This window comes from Phocoena sinus, chromosome 6 (genome assembly GCF_008692025.1).
Source record: "Phocoena sinus isolate mPhoSin1 chromosome 6, mPhoSin1.pri, whole genome shotgun sequence".
NCBI lineage: Eukaryota > Metazoa > Chordata > Mammalia > Artiodactyla > Phocoenidae > Phocoena > Phocoena sinus.
In genome coordinates this window covers 2120717-2138691 of record NC_045768.1, presented here as the reverse complement: position 1 = coordinate 2138691, position 17975 = coordinate 2120717, and the positions used below count along the sequence as shown (strand labels likewise).

Genomic DNA, 17975 nt, shown 5'->3' with positions numbered 1-17975 from the left:
ATGACCAGCTTGCAGGGGGTCGCCTGCCTCTTACCCAGAGCTGCACACACGGCACGATCTCGTTTTCCCATTTGGAGAGGGAACGGGGCTCCTAAGTGCCAGACTGAAATGCCCTGCAGCCCCGCCTCCCTGGCCTTTCATTCATTCTTTTCACAGAGTCATTCATTCAGCCAGTGTCTGCTGACCACCCACCACGTGCCAGGCCTGGCCCCGGACTTGGGTGGTGAGCTGACCAGTCGAGCAGTGGGCACACACCCCAAGCAGCCCCGCACCAACCGCACGACACAGAGAGCTGGAGGCCCGGACGGGAACGAGTGGCGTGCTGGGGGCCAGCGCAGAGCACCCCAGCTTGCCTGAGCCGGGTGGGGACCCGTCCCCACAGATGTCAGAGGAGGAGGGGGTGAGGCCGGGAGGAGGGGCGGGGTCCGAGCGTACCGTGGAGGCTGGGGTGCGCTGTGGGGGACAGGGCTGGGCGGGGGTGGCCCCACGATCCCCGGAGAACTTGGACTTCACGCTGAGGGCTGAGGGTGCCTTGGAAGGCGCTTGAGCAGAAGAATGACGTGACCACGCGTCCTGAATGGGACTTTTCATGGCAAACAGCAGATATGGCCCCCAGCCAACGTATGATAAAAAAAAGAGACTTCTGGAAAGGTGTGAGGGAGCTCCCAGATGGAAGGAAAGGTGGGTCAAGCGGGCCCAGGGGGCGTGGGACAAGCCGGCAGCCTCTCCTCGAGGCGCCGACATGCGTGGGCACCTCCTGGCCTCGCCCCCGCTGTTCCCATACTCCAGATTCCAATTCCCAGGAGAACAAAATCCCGCGTAGCCACCCAGCGACCACAGGAACAAGCCACTGGACACAACGTGACTGAATCTCAGGGACATTCCGGGGCAGTGAAAGAAGCCAGCCCGAAAGAGTGCACACCGCGTGAGTCCATTTATACAGGCAAAGTCAAGCGTGTGGCAGAAACCTGAACAGTGGCTGCCCCTGCTGGGGCCTCGAGGGCTGTCCTGGAGTCACGGGGACGCAGGGGTGGTCACAGAGCACATGTCAAAACTCATCGAACCGTACATGATAAATCTGTGCATCTTGTTGTAGGCGACACCATTATATCGTGATGAAAAACAAAACGGAATAAAAGCTGTCCTTTTGCTGGCAACAAATAAACAAAAGAATTAATCAGTCAAGCAATGAATCAAGCAGTCCCTCCAGGGAGAGAGAATTGGCCTGGGTAGCTCACACACTCCCATCGTTCCTTGGCCAGAGGATAACGGGGCGGTGTAGGGGGGACCCTGCTGGCCAGTTCCCCCAGGCCTCTTCAACACAGGAAGGTAATTTCCCGAAGGCCAAGGAATGCTGAGAGGGCTAGCATCCCCCTTGCGCTGGGGACACCGGTAGAGATCGTCCCGTTCTGTGTACTTCAGGTTTGAAACTATGTAACCAAATAGAAAAGAATGTTAGTTTCATCTGTTTAGTTACCAAGGAAGCCTGTTTGGGGCAACAGCGGGGGAGTCAGACATGCCTGTGGGCTGGTAAATTGGGAGACCTATCTACAGGGTCCTTTTAGTGATTAGAATCTGCTGAACCTTGTGTTCTCTGACCTCTTGCCTCCTGTGGAGCCTGACTCAGGCGGCAGAGTCCGCTCTAATTCTGGACTCCGGAGCACCTCGGGGAGGGGCCCGGGGCCAGGATGGAAAGTGGCTGGACATCGGCGATCGTGCTCGTGGGGACGGACTCTTCTCCGAAGTTGCTGCCTCGGAGAAAAGAAGGACGGTCTCCTTGACTGGACAACTCTGACCTATCCAAAAAAAAAAAAAAAATCAGAGACAAGTGCTGATCACATGGTACATCAGCTGTTGAACCCTCTCCACGTGCTGCTGGACACGTGTGCGCACACCCCTGCCTCTCTTCAGGGCATTTAAACCACAGCTGCCACCGGAGCCCCTGGTGCAAGGAGCGGGCCTTCTCCCTTTCGCTTTTCTGCCCTGGAGACCCGGGAGGCCTGCACCTACCTCTCCCCCCCAGCCCATGGGGACTCTGGTGGCCAAACTGCTCCTACCCACACTCAGCAGCCTGGTCTTCCTCCCCACGGTCAGCATTGCTGCCAAGAGGCAGTTCCACATGGAGGCCATGGTCTACCTCTTCACCATGTTCTTTGTGGCGGTAAGTCCGGGGCCCTGGGGATAGGACCCACCCGGGGGCCCTCCCAGAGACGGAGGACAGGGGCTGTCTTTCCACCACTTTGCTGTATCGGGTGATGAAGAAAAGTGATGATGGGGAGGTGGAGGAAAGAGCCCAGAGACCAGGAGAGAGGGCTGTGGGCCCCCCTTCACCTTCCTGGACCTCAGTTTCCCCAGCTGTGGCAGGAAGTCACTCTGGGATTGGTGTGTGCGAGACCAAGCCCACAGTGTGCCAGGGACAAGCCCCTCCAAGATCCCCCTTTTCTTGCCAACCACCCAAGGCTCCTCCTGGCTCCAGCTCCCCTCTTCACCCCCGCCCCCCAACACGACTCTCCCTGGTACTCCAGGCCCAGGAGGGGGCTCGCAGGGCTCAGGGAACGTGTAGGGCCGGGGGAATCTGGTTCCAGGATTCTGCAGCTGGCCTCAGTTCAGCAGGGCCTGCTCACGTCGGCTTGTCTCTCCTTCTTGGGGCCTACGTCTCTCTCTGAGTCCTTCTTTCTCTTTCTATTTATATGTCTGGCTGTCTGTCTCTCTCTCTCTCTCTGTCCCCCTCCCCCGTCTCCCTGTGGGTCTCTTTCCCTCTGTGTTTCTCATACTGGCTCGCTCTGTGTCTGGTTCTCTCTGGATTTCTGGAGCCATATCCTCACGGAATTTACTCTCTTTGTAAATTTCTTGGTGTCCGTCCCTAGCTTTGTTGCCCTCGTGTGTCTCTCTGGCCCTGTCTATCCATCCCTCTAGCTTCTGTCTGTCTGTCTACCTACCTATCTATGACCTATCTCTCTAATCCGTCATCTATACCTATATCTAATCAATCACCTCCCTACCTGCCTCATTAGCCAGCCATCCACCATCTCTCTACATCTTAGTGCCTTCCTGCCTCCCTGTCTGTGAGCCTCTGAGGCTCCTTCCACCCACCCTTGCTGCTGGACCCCCAGAGGGGCCCCACTCTCTTTTCCTCCATCATCTTCCATCAGACCCAGCCTTGGTTTAAACCCAACTCCCTGATGAAGCGTGCTCGGGGAAGGTGAGGGTTCCCGGACTCCGTGTGGCAGTGCCAGCCGTGCGTGGGCCCCCCTCAACCCCGGGCAGCAGGGCCTCCCCGGGCAGCAGGGCCTCCCGGCTCCTTCAAGGAATCTTGTCGAAAGCCATTTCATTTGCTGCTCACGGGACCCCAGCTTGGGTGAGGGCCAGGAGGTCTGCCCGGCAGATGAGGAACCAGAGCCGGGCAGACAGGGGGCTTCTCTGTGGGTACAAGGGCCCAGGGCCGGGGAGAGGAGCCGGGGTCTTGTCCTCCAGGCCCATGTTGGACCCCGCCCCCGAAACCACAGTCACCGCCAGGCCACCCCTCCCCACCGGGACTGAGCTGACCCCACAGCTGCCTCTGCGGCTGGCCTCAGAGGCCCACCCCGCCCTGCCCCGCCCAGCCAGAGTGGCAGGGACAGCTGCGTCCGGCGACAAGTGTCCCCGGCCTAAAGACACAATCAGGCCCCTTCTCCCAGAGCCCCCAGCGGCATCATCGCCACTTCTGCCTCCTGTGTGGAGTCTTCTGTGTTCCCACCGGGACCGTCCTGTGACAGCTGCTGGACCCGTGCTGCGTGTCGTGTCGCATGGAGTCCCCTGGCCCACCCCACGGAGCAGGGGCTCTCGTCCCCGTTTGACAGGGGCCCTCCACCCCAGCCCTAGGGGCAGTCCGCCGCTTGTCAGAGCTCACGGCCGGGACCTGCCAGGCCGGCCTGCGGAAGCCGCACCCTCTCCTGCCAGGCATCCAGCCACCTGCCCCCCGTGCCCCCGACCAGCGCCGCGCAGAGCCAGGTCTGCTCGGTCGGAAGAGGGAGGGAGACCTCGCGGGCACAGAGGCTGAGGGCCCACTGCTGCTTCGCCCTGATCCTTGGCAGGTGGTTCCCCCCTGAGTCTCCAGCAGGGGTGAACCGAGGGCCTGGGGGGAAAAGCCCCTCCTGGGCCAGCTCTCCTTCAAACCGCTCCAAAGCCTCCCTGACGCTGCATTCACAGGCAAACACTTGGCCGATTGTAAGCCAGCTCTAGGCTGGGACGAGGCGGGTGACAGGGCACAGACCGCGTCCAGAATCTCAGAGTGATTAAGCCTTTAATCGTACATTGTGATCTGTGCTATGCAAGAGAGACAATGGGTACAGAGACAGCAGGGCTCAGCTGGGGGTGGAGGAGAAGTAGTTCTGGAAGGAGCCGGAGGGCAGGAGAAGAGAATCCATGTCACTCACAGGGCCTGGCTCTGCCTGCCGGAGCCATGGGGAACAAGTGTTCTTCTCCCTCCTCTATCCTGGAGATGTGAGCACCTTGATCATGCCCCACCTGAAGCTTCTCTTTGCTGAGCTAAACAGTCATGTCCACCGCCTGATTCCTTCCCTCCAACCTGTTCTTTGCCAGTGGCACTTCAAAGGGTGCAGCTTCCGAAGCTCAGCACAGCTCTCTGCGGGGGGGGGGGGGGGGGGGGGGGGGCGGGGGTCTGACCAGACAGAGAGGAGCAGTACCGTGTCCTCCCCTGTTCTGGACGCTACATCTCTGTTAATGCCTCCTCGATGCACCTTAGCTTTAGTTCACATGAAGTTGCAGCCAGTGGAAGCTCTAAATCGACCTCAACTTGCTCAACTCACCAGATGACCCAGGGCTCTCACCACCCCTGCTCTCACCGTAGCATCCCTGGCACCTCCAGATGTGGGCTGCTGTCCTGCACGCCTCTCCATCCAGCTGAGCTGGGCTAACCAAGCGTCGACTGTGCTGGGCTCCAAGCTTGTTTATGCCCTTGAGCTTGTCAAAATAATTACATCATGTCATTAAATATTACTTAAAATGATGAAATGTGTAAGCGAAAGGAGACGGTTGTCCAGAAATAAGTTGACAGCTTTGAAAATACAGACATTTTGCTTTAAAATTGCTATTAAATTAGGTATCTGGCAGACAACTATAGGAGTGTGGGGGAGGAAGGAGGGCAAGGAGGATGCTGCTTTCAGCACCTGCCCGGGGCCGGGGGGGCGGTGGGGGTGGTGTCTCTGCGATCTGTCCTCACTTTAGAGAAAAAAACTGAGGGCTGCCGGCCGGTGGTTCTCAAAGCGGGCTCCCTTCTGGCGGCATCCCGAGATCAGCCCGAGACCCTCTTAAAGAAACAAACCTCCGACCCCCAACCCCGACCTGCTGAGGGGGCAACCCACAGGGCAGGCTCAGGCACCTGAGTCTTCGCAAGCCCCCCAGGGCTTCAGATGCCTGGTGGTCAGAGGGGTAAATTGTGGGAGAGAAGGCCCCACTGGCCCGTGCAGGGCAGAGCAGTACCCAAGGAAAAAGGCTCCAGCCTCAGCAGACCTGGATGTTGAGGGAATATGTAGATCACACGGGAGGGTCCTCACCTCGGCGGGCTTCATCCGCAAGACCCTGTGGGGGAGTAGTCCACTGCGTCCCCATGTTTCAGATGGGAAGAGAGCCGTGGGGCCATTCAGTGACTTGCCCGAGGTCCCAGCTCATGGGGCTGTGGCTCGGGGCCCAGGCACGGCCCCGGGGCTCCAGAGCTCTCCTCTCCCTGCTGAGCGACCGTCTGTGGGTTTCCCGGCAGCTCTACCACGCCTGCAATGGGCCCGGCCTGTCGGTTCTCTGTTTCCTGCGCCACGACATCCTGGAGTACTTCAGCGTCTACGGGACGGCCCTGAGCATGTGGGTGTCACTGATGGGTGAGTGGCCGCCCCCGGTAGCCCAGCCCCGCGCCGGGGACCTGGGGCCCCGCCACCCGCCCTGCACTCAGCCAGCCGAGCCCGCCGACCGCCTCCCAGCCACCTCTCATCTCTGAGAACCTCCTTCCTTACCCGGAGGTTCAGAGTGGTGCTCAGTCTGTGAAAAGGTAGACGCAGCACTTAAGTGCCTTGATTCCCACTTTCCGTAACCTTTTAAAATCGCACATTTAGTAAAGGCTCGTTTTGACAGGCTGAGCAGAGGCGTACAGAGGAAAAAAGGAAGCGCTCGGCCCCCTCCTTTGCCCCCGGAGAGCAGCCACTTGTAGTTCAGGGTCTGCGCCCCCAAGACTGTTCTCGAGGCTCGCACACAATTTTTAGCTCAGGTCTTCATGAAGATGGGACCATTCAAAACCACGTGGTTCTGAGACCGTTCTTCACTTACTGTGGACTCGCGGCGACGTCGGGACGCACGGTCCCCATTAGACGGCGGGACTTCCTGCTACGGGCGCAGGCCCGTGAAGGACCCAAATCTTTCTCGTGTCCTAGCTGTGGTCTTCGTGTCTTCGTCCCAGTGGTCCCGTGGGAGAGATTCCTTCCCGGACACCACCCGTTGATCTCTGTGTTAGAGCAGCTTCCTGCCAGCCTAACCCGGGCTGCTCTGTCCACGGGAAGGCAGCAGTCAGCTTGTCCTTTAAAACCAGCTGCGATTCAGACCTGGGGGGGCCCAGGCTGGGCCACGGGGTCTCCCTGGCGGAGGGGACACCACACCCGGACCCCAAAGGGAGGGCCTCTGGGAGAGCAGCGGCCAGGAGGGGCACGGGAGGCCCCTCACCTCACCCGGCTCTCTACCTGGCAGCACTGGCCGACTTCGATGAGCCCAAGCGGTCGGCTTTAGTGATGTTTGGCGTCCTGACCATCGCTGTGCGGATCTACCATGACCGCTGGGGCTACGGGGTGTACTCGGGCCCCATCGGCACAGCCGTCCTCATCATCGCGGCCAAGTGGGTACGTACTGTGCGAGCCCTACGGTCAGGGGCACCCTCCCCTGACGGTGACTCCTCCCCCTTGGGGTCTCCATCTACCTCCCGCCACGTGGGTTGGCAGGCTGGACACGGGGCCTCAGCTGACACATAGAAAATGACCGTCGGGTGCCCCAGCCATGCAAACCTGGCTTGTTTTACGTCTGTACTCACTAGCTCTGGACCTGACCCCAGTTACTTCACCTCTCTGCCTCAGTTTCCGTATCTGTAAAGTGGGTGTTACAGTCCAGTACTGACCTCATAGGGCTGGTTCTTAGACTAACTGAGGTAATGCACTTAAGGACTGGCACGGAACCTGGCTTCTAATGTGCCGAGCTATTTATTATTGCCATGATTATTATTATTGAAGAGAATGGCTGGTTTAGAGAAGCAGTATCAATCGGAAGTGGCCTGGGTTAATCTGGGAAGATGTCCTGGAGGGGCTGAGGCTTGAGCCCGGTTCAGATGAAGAGGGAGGACGTGTGTGAGGCCGACCGGAAGGTGGAGCTGCTCGTGGGCATGGAAGCAGGCTGAGCCAGACTGATGGCCCTTGGCTGGGCACCCAGGGGCCTGGCACCACGAGGACTTCTACACGTGGTCCTCAGGCCTCCCTGCACCCTCTGTCATAACAAGGCCCTCCTGGCTGCAAGGACTGAAACCCACTCAGACCAGCCCAAGTGAAAGAGGGATGCTCGGGCAGGGTGCTCCCAGGCGTACTTCCTGGGCCCCCAGGGCAGGGAAGGAGCTGAGCCTCGCGGGGACCAGAACAAAGCCCTGGGAAGCAGGAGGGCGGTTCTCAGGGGAAAGAGGTCGGGGCTGGGCAGCTGGTGCAGAAGGTGCAGACCGGGGAGGGAAAATAAAGCTCTGGTGGCGAGCGTTCCAAACTCGCCCCACTCCTCTCTCCGCCCAGAGAGCGGAGGATTTAGTCTGCCAGTTGGTTGGTGAAGAGACCAAGGCTCAGAGGTCAGCAATTTAACAAGATGTAACGGCAGGACAAGCGTGAGGCCAGGTCCTGACTCCAAGCAGAAGGGAAGGAGCCTTTTTCTCACCACATCTTGGGGAAGCCAAGCTGGCCCTGCGCTGACCCAGGAGGCCCCTCGGAGAGGGGCGGAAGTGTGCTGGGGTCTGACTTGTCTGGACCAGGAAGGGCCACGTTAATTAACATTCTGGAATGCGTAAACACAGAGCGCTCTCCGTGCTGATAATTCACTCCCTCCCTGGCAGGAAGTGGGATAAAGGCTCCCGAGTTGTGCCCTGGAAGGCCGCTCCTCCAGCAGACCTTGGCCGGGGCTGAATCTGGGCTGGATTCTAATTAGCCAGAAGAGCGGTCACTCGCCAGTGTCCCCACGAAGCACCACAGGAACCGAGAGGGCTTCCTGGCTGCCTGCATCTGGGGCTCAAATGGTGTTTTCTAGACCATTAAATGTGGAGTTGATTTTGGCTTTTCAAGGACAGTTGTTTCCTGGAATGAGGGCTGAGTTTTTCTCGCGGAGGCCTGCCCCTTCTTGAGCAACTCTCAGGGACAGGAAGTGGAGAGAGATGGGTGAAGGGGCTGCGGAGCAGGGCCCGGGTGCCACCTGGGGCAGGATTGGCTGGAGGACAGCTTCCGGGCCTCAGCCGGCTGCCCCCAGAGTCACGCTCCCTTAGCTGCACCCACACACCACCCGTGACATTGCAGGTCCTGATTCCTCACCAGCAATGGGAAATATCAGAAAACTGAAAAATCAGGCATCGTTTCAGAATTCATTCGGTGACAAAACCTGCCCTGACCCAGCATGAAGCCACTCGTGGTCTCTGTGTGATCCGCTGGCAGGGGGGGAGCGGGGGGGGCAGTGCAATTGTGGGGAGCTGCCCCACCCGCCTGGGCATCCACCGTCCACGATGTGTGCGACCGTTTACCTTGCTGAAATCCAAAACATCCTGTGTGCTGAAAGGCCTTGGCCCCGAAGGTTTGGGTTTTCAGGATGTGGACCCGCACTTACTTCACCTTTTTAGTGTATGTGAACCCACGCGTTTCCACTCCTACTTGAGCCTTACTCTAGGTATCAGCATATGAGGAATGGCAGGTTCCACACGCCGGTCGGGTGTGTCTAGTAAATGCTACGATGAGTCTGTCGACTCTGAAAGTGACTGGAGGTCTCGCAGGGTTGGCCGCACTCATCTCCCACCCGCCACAGCCACGCCGGCGGGCAGGTCCCACACCGCCAATACCCCTTTGCTGTAGATAACCACGTGTCTGGTCCCCTCGGGTTCTCCTCTGGCTGGAAAGGGTGGCCTTCTTTCACCCCAAGAGGCAGACGGGGCAGGGGGTCCTTGTGGGGTCAAAATGCCCAGGGCGTCCACGGCCCGATCACCCAGGCGGGGTCTCCCTTGGGTCCTGCAGCTGTTGGGCCAGATGCGTCCAGGCCTCTCCCTGAGCCCCATCTCCCACCTGAGGATGCCAGGGTGCAGGTGCCCAAGGCTGTGGACTGAGAGTGTTCCTCTGGCCCCTCTCCCCGCAGCTGCAGCAGATGAAGGAGACGAGGCGCCTGTATCCTGACAAGAGCGTGTACACCCAGCAGATAGGCCCCGGCCTCTGCTTTGGGGCCCTGGCTCTCATGCTGCGCTTCTTCTTTGAGGTACCTGGCGGGGGACTGGGAAGCAGCCCACCCACGAGGGCTCCGGTCAGCAGGTCAGCACCAGCCTGCTTGGCCGGGTGCCGAACGGGGCCGCGCCCCTCCCGGGGGCTCCAGCAGCGCCCCACTGGTGCACCTCCCTCCAGTCACGGTCTGGTCCTTCCCTGGCACCCCTGGCATCGCGGGGCTGTGTCGGGGGGGTCAGTACAGAGGGCTTGCATCTGATGAGGTGCACAGCCCGGAAGGGGGCACACCTGGAGGAGGGAGGGAGAGGGGAGACGGGGAGGAGGGATGTGCTGGGGGAGGGGGGAGGGAGGAGCCCCAGCCGCATCATCAAAGGCCCAGTGAATCGGCGCAGACCTTCGGTGATCTAGGGGTTTGGTGGAGGGAAAGGCCACCACGGGCGGGATGGTGAAGGGAGGCTTCTTGGAGGAGGGGACTTGGCCAGACTCCCGAGGACAAGCCAGGGGGTTGGGGAGGAGCCCCTGTTACTGGCAGGTGCCATGTCACGCCAGGCCTGCAGCCGAGGCACAGAGCTGAGGACCCAGGGTGGGGCAGGGGCCGTGGGAGGGAAGCTGGGCTTCAGGGCGGGGGCTGAGGCCGCAGACCGGTCCTCCGTCTCCCCTGCAGGACTGGGATTACACCTACGTCCACAGCTTCTACCACTGTGCCCTGGCCATGGCCTTCGTCCTGCTGCTGCCCAAGGTCAACAAGAAGGCTGGAAGCGCGGGGCCCCCCGCCAAGCTGCACTGCTCCACCCTCTGCTGTGCTTGTATCTAACTGTGCAGCCCCGGCTCCAGGCCCCTGCCCTGCCCCATCCCAGGCCTGGCGAGAGGCCTCCGTCCTTCCCGACCTGGAGAAACGCCCCTCCTCAGATCCTGAGAAGTCTCCAGGGCTGTGGGAAGCACCCCACTGAGTGCCTTCTTGAGAATCCACTTCTTAGGTTTCTACTGGGTACAAAGCACCATGCTGGAAAGAAAAGAACTTTCTCCCTTCTCCTAGGCCGAGGTCCTGACGAGTGGGTATGTCTGCAGAACCCTGGAGCCAGCGTCTGTCCTCCCCGCCTCTTCGCCCAGTCCCAACCCCAAGGGGGTCTGCCGCCACCCAAGTCCCGTGTGCTCCCCACGCCGTCTGTCTTCCCTTGGAAACAGGGATTCCCACCCCTGACCTATGCCCTCAGGCTCAGCGCGCCAGGGCCAGCGGGGCCACTCTGTCCCCGGCCCAGGCCTGCCTGCCCCTTGGCGTCCCTCCAGCCAGGTCCCTGAATCAAGCATTTCCATGTACTGAACGTCCAAGCTCTTCGCACTCGTCATTTCATCTGATTCTCAAAACAAGTCAGGGATGATGGCATATTCGAGGCCCGGAGCTGGAGAGTGCAGAGCTGGACCCCAGCCCACTGTCCCCGGTCTGACACCACAGCAACCACTTCGCTATGGAGTTATCCAAGCAAGAGGTGGGAGTGCCCTCAGAGCCTTTGAGCTCCGGCCCAGCGTGGGAAGGTGGGCCTGGGTGCCAGGACCTTGAGCGGAGGCCAGCGGACCCCTGGGCTGGCCTCACGGGGCAGGGCTCGCCTTCCGCCGAGGGCAGAGGTCAGCCTGCTCCCACCCAGGGCCTGTCTGCACCGGCCCGGGGGTGCGGGCGGGAGCGGGCCTCCCAGACATCACCTCACAGACACTAGCCTCCTGCCTGCCGAATGGTCTGGGCACATCCGTCAGGCGAGAAGTTCCCTACACCTGTGTGGGGCCTCTTCGTGTTGCCAGACGGTGCAGTTACCCACATCCGCACCCACCGCGTGGGACGGCCCAGGATTTGTCCTGAAGTCACCTCCTCCACACCTCGGGGGCCGGGAGGGAGCTGGCTCCAGCACCAAGGGCTGGGGACAAGGCGGACCCGTCGACTGGGGCGGCGTCTGTCGGCCTCCCTGAGTGTGCAGCCGTCCCATGTCTTAGGGCCCTGGACACCGGCAGCCCCGCCCCGGCTCAGCCCCTTTCTGTCCCCACAGCCTGTTAATGACAGAGCAGCCCACCAGCAATCAGGGTCCTCACCAAGCCATGGGGGGCGGGCGGTGCAGAGCGGGAGCTAAGACTTCACAGCTTCAGGGCCATCACCCAGACCTGTCCCCACGGGAGGGCACGGGGCGCGGAAGGGCCTCTCCACCGAGCAGCTCTGTGCCCGGCGAAGGGGGTGCAGGTGCTGCCTCGATTGGCTTCTGGTCTTCTTGTTGGGGCGTGAGCACACACATGCGCACACAGACGCACATGTGCACGCCACGCACGTGTACACATGAAGAGACCGGGGCCCTGTACCAGGGACGTCCCCCCCGGTCCCGTCTCCCATACCCACGGGAGGAGACTCCTGTCTCAGCAGCAGGTGGTAAGGCAAGGGGCAGACTCTGGGGCCACGGTGGGATGGCGGGAGCCAGGGGGCATTACTCCAGAAACGGCATCTGCGAGGTGGCTGGTCTCCTCCCACCACCTCCCTCCCCCAACGCCCCTCCGCCCGCCACCTCCCTCCCCCAACCCCCCCTCCCCGCCCACCACCTCCCTCTTGCCCCCCTCCCATCCCCCCCCCTCCGGCTCTGTGGCGGCACATGGAAAGTTGGAGGCCGCAGATGCTCCCGAGCAGGGAGAGGCAAGGGGCCCGCCAAGCCGTAAGGGCCGCACCAGCAGGCTGTGGCCGCGCTGATTTATGCGGCTGTCTGGGAGCCTGGCCAAGTCTGTAAGTCATGGACAGTTAGGAGACGCGCTCCAGCCCTCAGCCCTGTCTGCCTCTCGGGCTCCGGGCCCGACTGCGCCCCTCCTGAGCAGGGCTGGCCCCCACAGAGACCCCTTGGCGGGTCCAGGTACAGGTCCTGAGCCCACTTTGCAGAGGAGGACGCTGAGGCCCAGGGATGCTGGCAGCTGGCCTTCGTCCCTTGGACACCAACCACTGAGTTGGTGGCCATGCCCAGGGTCTTGCCAATCATCCCAGAGGCATTTCCTCTGGCTCAAAGGCCCACTTGGTATCTTGGGGGCTCTACCCAAGGGCCAGGAGGGGAGTGCCCAGGAAAGGGAACGGAAAGGGAGGCAGCCACCCCGAACGGTCACCCCGACACCTCAAGACTAACAAGGGCCAAGGGTCACGGTCTTCAGGCTCAAACACCTCCGAGTCCCGGTGTCATCGAGCCCTGGGGTCTTCCTGTCCCTGGAATCTGAGACTCAGGCACCTGGTTCCGGGAAGCACCTCTGAGGCCATCCTGGGCCATCCTGGGCTCCAGACAGGACTGCCCTTCCCACCGAGCCCCGATGGGGGAAGGACCAGGGGTCCCTGAGTCCTGAGATTTCTGAGGCTGAGAGCCTGAAGACGTAGTCCTAGATGTTACTGGAAGCCTAGAGCAGTGTGTACAACAGAGCTTGCTTTAATAGTGGAGAGGCTCACCCGTCCCGTACGGCGGTCGCCTGACGCACAGGCTGGTGAGCGCTTGAAATGTGGCTGGCGGAGCTGAGTCCTTAAATGTCAGTTGCGTTTAATTAACTGAAATGTCAATAGCCACACGTGTAGGGTCGTAGATGAGATACAGGATGCCTGGTTATGTTTGAATTTCAGATAAACAAGAGATCATTATTTTGCCTCGGTATGTCTTAAATTTGGGATATACTTAAGGAGACAGACTAAAAAATGACTCACTATTCCTCAGAAATTCAAATGTAACCCAGCGTCCGGTATTTTATGGGGCACCTAGCCCCTGTGGCTAGCAGCTGCCCATGGGGCAGCACATCTACAGAACACAAAAGGATGGGCAGCTCCCTGGACATGTGGGTCTGGGCACCCTGGGTTAAACCAAGCGACACAGGCAGAGCGGCTGCAGCTCCCGGTTGACGCTGTGGCCTCGGCATGGTTGGTGGGGGACAGGGGCGGGGGGGCGGGGGGCACGCTGGAGCCCTGCAATACTCTCCCTGGGCCTGGGCCTGGCTTCCAGACCCTGCAGGGCAAGAAGAAGAAGCAGCTCATTCCCTGGCCCAAGCACACAGGAGCCCCAGGCCCAGGCACACGCGCCCCCTCCCGGCGCCCACACACTCCGAGCCCCGAGGGGGAGGGGGAGGGGGGCCCCACACCTCCAGCGGCCCCAGTGGAGAAGTATTATAAACATTTACAACAAGTAGACAAAACAGTCTATTGTAGCGACCCCTCCGCCTCCCCTAGGAGCTGGGGTGAGGTTGGCACGGTGGGGGGAATACTTGGGCCCCCGCCAGGACGTCCTCTGTTTGCACAAGCGGAGGTGTTTTCATCTGAGGGCAGTCTGCGTGCTGTGGCCTTTGTCGTGTCTGCTACTGAAATTTCCTGTCTCTGTTATTCTCTTCCCCAGTAAGACCATCTGAAACCCAAAACTTTTATTGCCCCTTTAAAAAAGGCTTTACAGCTCCCCATCTGCCTCATCCTGGTCCGCTCTCAGAGCTGCTGTGATTGTAATTAGCGAGGCACGCTGGGTGCTGGGCACCGTGTTAGGAATTCGTCCTGGTCTCAGCCGCAGGGTCTTGGCGGGAGGAGCTGCAGGGAGGAGGGCCAGGTATGTGGGCAAGCCCGATTCTGCAGAGTCAGCTGGAAGCCCCGGGGTTTGCTGCTTAGCTGGTTAGCAAAGCAAGCTGAACACCCTGGTTAGCAGCAACCCAGGGCACGTGCCACCTGGGGACCTGGCTGCTGTCCCGGCCACCTCCCAGAGGCTCTGTGCCCTGGGGCCTGGCTCTTCCCATCTCTGCACCCGGATCCCCCACCTTTGACTGGGAGTGGCTGCCTCTCCCCGCCAGGCACTCGGGCCCGTTAGGGTGAATTAAGTCAGAGGCTGGCTGGACTGGAAAGATCCTGGGAAAGTGATAAAGGCAGAAACAGGAGGCGAGAGGCGGGGCTGGGAGGAGTGGGGTGCTCAGGGCCCCGGCTTTAGTTTCCCCACTCCGGCCCTAGGCACGTTCGCTGCGTTCCCCTAGTCCTCTATGCCTCAGTTTGTCCGTTTGTAGTAGAGCCCACTTCGCATGGGTTTTGCCAAGATTAAATGAGATAATTGAATACAGAGCACTAGCAGAGTTGTTTTTCTTTTAAAGCTTTAATTTTATTTTTGGTTGGGTTGCGTCTTCGTTGCCTAGGGAAAGCCCTCGAGCGGGGGCTACTCTTCCTTGCGGTGCATGGGCTTCTTGCGGTGGCCTCTCTTGTTGCGGAGCACGGGCTCTAGGCGCGTGGACTCAGTAGTTGTGGTTCGCGGACTTAGTTGCTCCGTGGCATGTGGGATCTTCCCAGGGCAGGGCTCAAACCCGTGTCCCCTGCATTAGCAGATGGATTATTCTCCACTGCACCACCAGGGCAGTCCCCAGCAGAGTATTTTTTAAATGGCAGTTTTTTTTAATGGCATCATTGTTACTTTCATTATCAGTGGTTATGGGCAAGCAAGGGAGTCTCTAGAATGTAGTAGACGGATCCTTACCCTCGGGGAACTTCACCCTCAAACGCCCCCATTTGACAAGGAAACAGAATGCTTCAAACCAAGTGTTTATTATGGGTGAAGGAATTAAGCAAGGCAGGCTGCCTGGAAGAGGCAGGTTTGAGACTGAAACTAGAAAAGCCAAGTGGACGGAACTGTGTGAGGCTGCAGACACGTGGCTCTCTGTTCTCGCCTGTGAGGCGTGCTCTGAGCCTGACCGTCCCCTGTGTACTGACCATCTCCCTGAGCTCCTGCACCTTTCCCGACAGCAGCAAGAAAACCACCGCTGGCCCGATGGAGAGATGATGCCAACGGCTGGGCCGTCCCTGCTTCCACTGCTGGCATGAGTGCCTCTAAAAACGGCTGAAGTGCCTCTCAGGGGGCTCCAAGGAGCTCCGGTTCTCTATGTCTCAGTGCAGAAACACTTGTGAGGCTTACAAGTGGGCAGGCAAGAGGGTGCTCCCCCCGAGAGTTTGGTGGGCTACGGTTTTACAACCAAAGGAAGAACGGGGAGCGGGAGAAGACCACCTGCTGCCTCACTGTTGAGTAGACGTCAAGCTTCCATTATCACCTCCTCTTCCACGTCACGCGGAGGAGTTTTCTTGGCCCTACGTGGTCAAGCCGGGACTGTCGTGGCACAATGGAAATGACCGAAAAGGCAGTAACGCATACTAAAAATGGAAAATCGTCTCCGGTTTCAGTATAATGTCACCCTTTCCTTATATTTTTTTTTTCACGTGGGCAGAGGAGCATGTCCTGGGAATCGGTAACGTACTGACCTCACTGTACAGGAGGTGGGTCTCATTCCACCACTGTTTTATTGTTTGCGGGCACGTCTCGTGCTTCTGTTGCATGGTTTCGTCACTAAGCAAGTCTGCTTGGTTTTGTGGTTAAGCAAACCTGCTTTCTTGAGCGATCATTAACTTACAGGGTCTCCTGTGCTTTTCTTCTTTCCGTACAATCCCCCAGTGGGATTATCTATTTAATCAGCTACTTTGTCCCTTCACCATGTCTCTCTCACCAGGACAAGAGAGACGATTTGGCCTGGTGACTTCAAGGTCCAGAGGTGGAGGAAGAAGCCGGCTGCCCTGGGCCCAGGTTAAATGTCACCTCCTTCCTGGCTGGTCACCAAGCAGCCTTCTCAGCCCCTCAGATACACCCGGGACCAGGCAGCCCTTCCAGCTCCCACAGTCTAGCGGGGGCCACAGAGACAGGGATGAGCAGTGAGGGACGGGGGTCAGGAAAGTCTCTGCAATGGGGGTGCCGTTCACTGACCTGAAGGAGAAAGGGGCGGCGGTCCAGGGGGAGGGTGAAAGCTCAAACAGGGTCCGTCTGGGAACTGCAGGGCCCGAGTGCCCATGGACGGCTCCGGGCGGGGCTAGGTGGAGAGTGGGTGGCCTGGGTGCCCACGGTCCAGAAAGCTATCGCTGCTGTGGGAGAATTTGGGGAGGGGGCGGCCTCACCATCGTGTCCCACTGCTGTGAGAAGGTGGGCAAAGTTTGGGAAGCAGACCAGAGGAGGCAGCGTGGGTCCGGGCGAGGGCGGAGGAAGGGGGCGTGGGGGACAGGGTGGCCCTGAACCAGCAGGCTGCAGGGGGTGTGTCTGCATATGCTCAGGGGCGGGAGGGGGCTGCCCTCATCCGGGAGGGTCGTCAGGGTAGGTTGTCCAAAGCTTTCGAACAGCCCACTGGTTCCGTAAAGTTGCGTAGAGTCGAGGTCACCCCCAGTGTCCTCCGTCCCTTGGACCCCTGCATCCTTTGGGGAGTGGAGACTGAGGCACCCGGAGGGCAGCGGGCACCACACACGCCGACGTCATGGCCAGAAGGGCCAGGAGGTGTCTGAGACCTCCTGAAGTCCGGGAGCTCAGTGCGGCCGGAGCATCCCCGTCGGCACCCAGCTCCCCACACTTGCCTAACGAATGTGGGCCAGAGCAATAAATGGGTGGGTTTTTCTGAGTCTGTCTTGGCACGGGCACGCTCACGGCTCCTGGAAGAGCCCACATGTCATAAATGGCTAACCTGTGACCTCCGAGGCTTTAGCCTTGACCCCCTTGCTGACCTGTCCCCCAAGAGCGGGATGATGGAGCCCAGGGGCTAGGAAAGGGGCTGGCTCTGGAAGGGCCCACATGTCATAAATGGCTAACCTGTGACCTCCGAGGCTTTAGCCTTGACTCCTTGCTGACCTGTCCCCCAAGAGCGGGATGATGGAGCCCAGGGGCTAGGAAAGGGGCTGGCTCTGGAGTGCCCACTCCCCAGGGGCCCTGTGACCTTGGGTGACCTTCAGCTCCAGCATCTCTAGAGGCAGGGACCCCCGCTCATCCTGCTGGGGCCCCCCAATGGGATGCTGGAGGAAACGGCACCTCCCTCACGGGCCCCCACTGCAGACCCGTCAGGAAGGCCCGCAGAGGCGCACAGGACCTTCCATCCCACCAGCAAACAGGCTCCATACTGTCGAGCACCACCCACCCACGTGCACTGTGGAGAAGCAGAGGATGACAGCTCCATCCAGCCCTCAAGGGAACCCCTTTAGCCGGGGAGTCTGAGGTCCCCAGCCAGCAGATGGCTGTGACCACCCCAAGTCCAGGGCCAGGCTGAGCGGGCCGCAGGGAAGGAAGAGGCCAGCGCGTTTCTGGAACTGCGCATCTAGCCTAACCACCCCCTTCTCTCCCTTCAGGGAAGCTGGGCCCCTGGTGCTTTCACTGGGGTTGTTTTCCTAAAAGCTCGGCTAACAGGGCTGCTGGCCGAGAGCCCCAGCCGGAGGCAGGCTAGCGGGTAGCCGTGGCCACATCTGGAAGAGGTGTGGCAGGGCCTCGGGCCCCCCCCGCACCGAAGCCACCAGCCTCAAAGCAACAGCTGATAAGCTCCCGCCACCGGCTGCGGCTCCGGGAAGCTGCCGGCCTCAGACCGACAGCCCTGACTGCCAGGGGTGGGCAAAGAGGGGCAGAGGGCACGGGGGCACCGTCTGGCCTCAGGCCTCTAGCCAGTTCCAGACATCACATCGCAGCCGGGCCCAAAAGGTGA

The 17975-nt window shown here is 60.2% G+C and overlaps 1 protein-coding gene across 1 annotated transcript; it reads left to right on the top strand.

Annotated features, from left to right (window-relative positions):
- Positions 1–1915: 1915 nt before the first annotated feature.
- MYMK (myomaker, myoblast fusion factor) lies at positions 1916–10895 on the top strand. The gene is made up of 5 exons (XM_032634035.1): positions 1916–2161; positions 5759–5873; positions 6730–6878; positions 9394–9510; positions 10138–10895. Exons 1-5 carry the CDS (start codon positions 2027–2029, stop codon positions 10285–10287), a joined length of 666 nt encoding a protein of 221 aa, XP_032489926.1. The 5' UTR covers positions 1916–2026; the 3' UTR covers positions 10288–10895.
- Positions 10896–17975: the final 7080 nt, after the last annotated feature.

Bases quoted from the DNA above. Each gene is read 5' to 3' on its own strand.
- MYMK (XM_032634035.1), top strand. From the start codon at position 2,027: ATGGGGACTCTGGTGGCCAAACTGCTCCTACCCACACTCAGCAGCCTG. The intron at 2,162-5,758 runs GTAAGTCCGGGG...GTTTCCCGGCAG, and splicing joins TCACCATGTTCTTTGTGGCG to CTCTACCACGCCTGCAATGG. The intron at 9,511-10,137 runs GTACCTGGCGGG...TCTCCCCTGCAG, and splicing joins TGCTGCGCTTCTTCTTTGAG to GACTGGGATTACACCTACGT.